At 44.2% G+C, this 5,147-nt stretch overlaps 1 protein-coding gene across 1 annotated transcript; it reads left to right on the forward strand.

Annotated features, from left to right (window-relative positions):
- Positions 1-1,910: 1,910 nt before the first annotated feature.
- On the forward strand, positions 1,911-4,316 carry LOC137522383 (forkhead box protein E4-like). Its single transcript, XM_068242428.1, has one exon. The coding sequence runs from the start codon at positions 1,960-1,962 to the stop codon at positions 3,190-3,192; it is 1,233 nt and encodes a 410-aa protein (XP_068098529.1). The 5' UTR covers positions 1,911-1,959; the 3' UTR covers positions 3,193-4,316.
- The last annotated feature ends 831 nt before the right edge of the window (positions 4,317-5,147 follow it).

Below are 5,147 nucleotides of genomic sequence, written 5' to 3' on the forward strand. Positions count from 1 at the left end.
GAAATGAGCTGAAACTCTATCAAACTGCAATGGAGTAGCATGGTGGCATAGTGGTTAGCACTCTCACCTTGCAGAATTAGGTCCTTGGTTCAAATTCTAGCCAGGTCAACATCTGCAAGGAGTTTGTATGTTCTGTCTGTGTGGGTTTCCTCCAGGCACTCCAATTCCTCCTACTTCCCAAAAACATACACATAAGTTAATTGGCTTCCCCTTAATTTGGCCCTAGACTATGATACATAACATACACTGCACAATACATGCATAGACATAGGACTATGGCAGGGATTAGATTGTGAGCCCCTCTGAGGGACAGTTACTGGCAAGACAATATACTCTGTGCAGCGCTGCGTAATATGTTGGCGCTATATAAATAAATATAGTATACTGCACAGTGCAACGCAATGGGCCGTTGGTCTACTGCAAATACCCCACCATGCGATTGAATTTATTGTCCAATTGTAATTTTGATTGATTTTTGCTGCAAATCGATCTAAATTACGATTGATGCAGCTGGATGCATCACAGATAACTGATGGATTCAATCATGGTGATTGAATCTACCAGTACAAATCTATGGGTCTAATGCCCGCTACACACCATGCAATTTCCCATCCGATAGATGGGTCGAATCAATGATTTCCGAGGAGTCCAATCTGATTTCGGATAGTTTTTCTGATCGATTTTGTATAGAAGTGATCAGGAAATTGCTCAGTAAAATGATCGGAAATCAGATCTGTCGGAATTAATCGTTTCAACCCGTCTTTCTGATGGGAAATTGCATGGTGTGTACCAGACATTATACCCAGCGATTTTTACCAGTCGATTTGATAATCGTGGTCTGTCAGTTATAAAGTTCCATCTACACAATACAATACCACGTGTGGATGGTAGATTATCAAATTCGATTGGATCGATTAAATCCGACATGTCCGATCGGGATTCGATTGAGAGTGTGGTCGATTTTGCATTGATAACTAACCAAAATCGATCACACTATTAAATTTAATCGATCCAATCGAATTCGATCTGATTGAATTCGATCGATTGCATGTGGAACTGTATCGTGTAGATGGGGCTTAAGACCAGCATGCAGAAATCTATTGAAATGTTATGTGGGCAGTGCTTGGATGTGGAGAGATCCCTGTCTGATCAGATTCAGATAAAAGGGAGATCTATCTTTCTGCCACACCGAGTGGTAATCTATAAACGTATGGGTATTATAAAGTTCCCTCAAACACCAAAATCGATAAGTGTACGGTAAATATGTCGCTATTTTTCCTCTGTGTTGGATTACTTATAACTACCCCATCAAAACAGGTTTGGGTTTGTTTTTTGTTTTGTTTTTGTAAAGCAGATGGTTACAATGTTTGCCACGCAAGCAAAACATTTATAACAAGTAGCGATCTGTGCTACAAATACAATTACAGTACTTTACAATTCACACATCACTTCTGGACGAGTTGTATACAGACGATTTTTCCATTGGGGAAAGTTGAAGCACGAACTTCAGCTCTACTTAGCTACAAGTTTAGATGCTGCTTTATAACTTGCTGAGGGACCTGAGTCGATCTCTGTTGTGGACCCACAAGGACCAGCCACTTCTTGCTGCCAACTAGTCATACTGGCATCTGAAGTTCTGGAACAGATAGCGACTCATAGGTTGGTGACACTGACTATCCATTCCTCCATACGCCCAATCTTCTCACCCACAGTGGATCCCTGGTGGCTGCTGCTCCTCAGACTGTCTGGAGAGGGCTGGACGCAATTTGGGACCATGTGCAGAAGAGGGAGGGGGTGTATTGTAATGAAGGGCTTTTGACATATGCTGGCATGTTGGGAGGCGCCAGGCTTTTTGAACTCTGATATATAAGCCAGGTCTAATGAGCCGCAGCAGCACCTGGGCTGTCTGGAGAGGTCCCAGATGACATTTGCTGAGGGGGATCTGAGAGGGTTTTGTTTATGAATTTGGCAAACTTCTCCTTCTACCCAGGCATGTGCACCATGACTGTAGAGTCCCAACCATCACCCAACCAAGCCTCCAGCCCCATGGGGAGTTCCCCGAACCTCTCCCTGGACTCCCCTGGCTCCGTCAGGCTGAAGGATGGGGTCTCCATCAAGTCCGAGCCCAAGGGGAGCTGCAGCCCGGTGGAGGAGTTCAGCAGCGCTGGTGGCCATCCTGAGGAACACGTCCAACCTTCTGGAGGAAGGAGGAGAAAGCGTCCGGTGCAGAGGGACAAACCCCCGTACAGCTACATCGCCCTGATCGCCATGGCCATTGCCAATTCTCCAGAGAGGAAGCTGACCCTAGGAGGGATCTACAAGTTCATCATGGAGAGGTTCCCCTTTTACCGAGAGAACTCCAAAAAGTGGCAGAACTCCATCAGGCATAACTTGACCCTCAATGACTGCTTTGTGAAGATCCCCAGAGAACCGGGTCACCCCGGTAAAGGGAATTACTGGACCCTGGATCCAGCGGCAGAGGACATGTTCGACAATGGCAGCTTTCTCAGGAGAAGGAAGAGGTTCAAGAGGACGGACATCACCACCTACCCGGGATACATGCAGAACAGCAGCGCCTTCACCCCTACTCCAGCTGGGAGACCTTCCTTCCCCAACAGCCTCTATTCCAGCGTGGCCTCTGGCTACAACCACCAGATCCACTCCACCACCTCCCACCACCCAGCTATGGTCCATCATTACCAAACCCCTACTGGAGCAGGACAAGGACCTCATAGGATGTTCAGTATAGACAGTCTGATCAACCAACAGTCCATGATGCAGCCCTCTCCAGGCTCTGAACTCAACCATCATTCCATGAGCTTGAATGGGGACCTGGAGACCATCAGCAGCACCTGCTCTGTAGACCTGTCATGTTTCCAGACTCAGTCTATCAGCCCTACTGGGGTGGGATCCCTGATCAACAGGTCCACAAACCCAGTGGCCTCCAACTTGACCTATTCCTATTCTTCCTCCCCACCTCACCTCCAGGTGCCCCAAACCAGTTACTCCCCCAATAATTCTCAGATCTATGGGGCCTCCAACAGACTCTCCATGAGGCCTGGCAGTTGCATAGGACACACGGAGCAGCTGCTGACCTTGCCAGCTCCTCAGATGAATGGGGTATGCCAATACAACAATAACTCTTACATGAGACAACCCAGCTTCTCCTCTGGACTGGAAAGATACATGTAATCCAAGTAGACTAAAGACACTTGTGTAGTAAGGTAGCAGATGTAGCAATGGTAACATGCAGTGTTGGGTAAAGTGGCCAATTTGGCCATACACAGGTCAACTGAGCAGCCAGTTACATGCAGATTCAGTTCCTGGAAAAATATGTATGTATTTTTAAGAATTTTAAAGTGGACCTGAACTCAGAGCTTCTTCTCTGCTCTATAAGATAAGCAACAGCATAATAACCTTTAAAGGAAAACATTTGTTTGTTACAGCTGATACAAATCCTGCAATAACTCTGCAGTGTTTCTACTTGGAAGCAGACATGTTGTTACATCCTTTGCTTTCCAATTAGCTCTCTGTTGTGGCAGCCAGCTGACACAGCTGAGGTATTAAATTACAACTTGTGCTTAGCCACAAATGAGGGGGGTATTAGACAGGCTAAAATCTCTAAATACATACAGGGTGCATTTCTCTATGTTTACCTTCTGTCATGTGCAAGAGTTCAGGTTCACTTTCAGTATATCATCCTAGAAGCAATCAGGTGCTAGGAAAAATTCCAATCGGATTGTCAGGACCGGTTAATAGTTTTGTGCTACAATGAGCATCGATTCTGATCAGATTTGTGCACAAATCCAATTAAAATTGTAGAGCGCTGTTAAATATATGTGATACAGACAAAGGATTGATCCTGTTGTGAAATTGCTCAAAGGTTGTCTAGCCTAGCAGTTCCTTATGCCTGGTACACACCATGCAATTTCTCACCAGATAGACAGGCCAAATCAATTATTTTGAACATGTCCAATCTGATTTCCGATCATTTTTCTGGTGTATTTTGTATAGAAGTGATTGGAAAAATTGATCAGAAAGATGATCGGTAATATCAGATCAGACCTGTCGGAAATAATCGATTTGACTTCTCTGATGGGAAATTGCATGGTTTGTACCAGGTATAAAAGAGGAAGTGTAGTCAAAATATCATAATGAATAAAACTGTTTAAACATTTCTAAATTATTCAGTCAGTGTTTGCCCATTGTAAAATCTTTTCTTTTTCCTGATTTAATTTTCTGAAATATGTCATAGGCCGCAACATCTTTAGTACTGGTGGGCAATCTCTGCGGAATGTTTGTTCGCTGAGAGTTCTAAAGCCCGTAGAAAAAATCTCTGGTGGGGGGGGGGGGGGGGGGGTGGAGATAATTCAGCATAATAAACAGCCTAGGCTAATGCTACGTACACACATGCGACAACGATCGTTCGTTGATAACGACGAACGAACTTTTAATTGATGAAAGAACGACCTAAGTAAAGTTAGTTTTAAAAGGTGTGTAACGATCTGATCGTTAGAACGAACGTTACATCACGTAAAGCAACTATTGCGCCTGCGCATAAAAATGAGAAGTTTCACGGAGAAATAGCGAAATGCGCATGTCAAGCCTAGTACGAACGACCGTTTCCAACGATGTACTACTTTTGCAAACGATCGTCGTTGGTTAAAATCCGCCGAGACAGAACTTTCTTTTGTAGCGATTTGGCTCGTTCGTCGTTTGTCTTAATAGTCGGTGGTTCGTTTTTTGTAACGATCATCGTTGGTAAAGATCGGGGAACGACCGTTACAAACGACTATAGTCGCATGTGTGTACGCACCTTTACTCTGAGTGGGAGGGCGGGGCTACATACCATTATACAGCAATATATAGTTACAAGAAGTGTTTCTGATGCTGAAACCAGGGTATTTAACATAAAAGTTGGGTATCCTGAATTAGCTACTGCATTGTATTATGTGTCGCTACAGGGCCTCTTTAACACACCTTTTCCTGTCAGATTTCTGAAGATTGTTACGGTCTGCTCAGATTATTCAGTTATTGTGACATCTGCATCTTGCAATGTTCTTTTTTTTAGTCCCATTTGCCTTACTTAGTATGGTCTCAGTTACAGTGACATTGATGGGAAACTTTTACATTCCATAATAAACCTT

Source organism: Hyperolius riggenbachi, chromosome 6 (assembly GCF_040937935.1).
Source record: "Hyperolius riggenbachi isolate aHypRig1 chromosome 6, aHypRig1.pri, whole genome shotgun sequence".
Classification (NCBI taxonomy): Eukaryota; Metazoa; Chordata; class Amphibia; order Anura; family Hyperoliidae; genus Hyperolius; species Hyperolius riggenbachi.

Coding starts and splice junctions, on each gene's coding strand:
- LOC137522383 (XM_068242428.1), top strand. CDS start 1,960: ATGAATTTGGCAAACTTCTCCTTCTACCCAGGCATGTGCACCATGACT.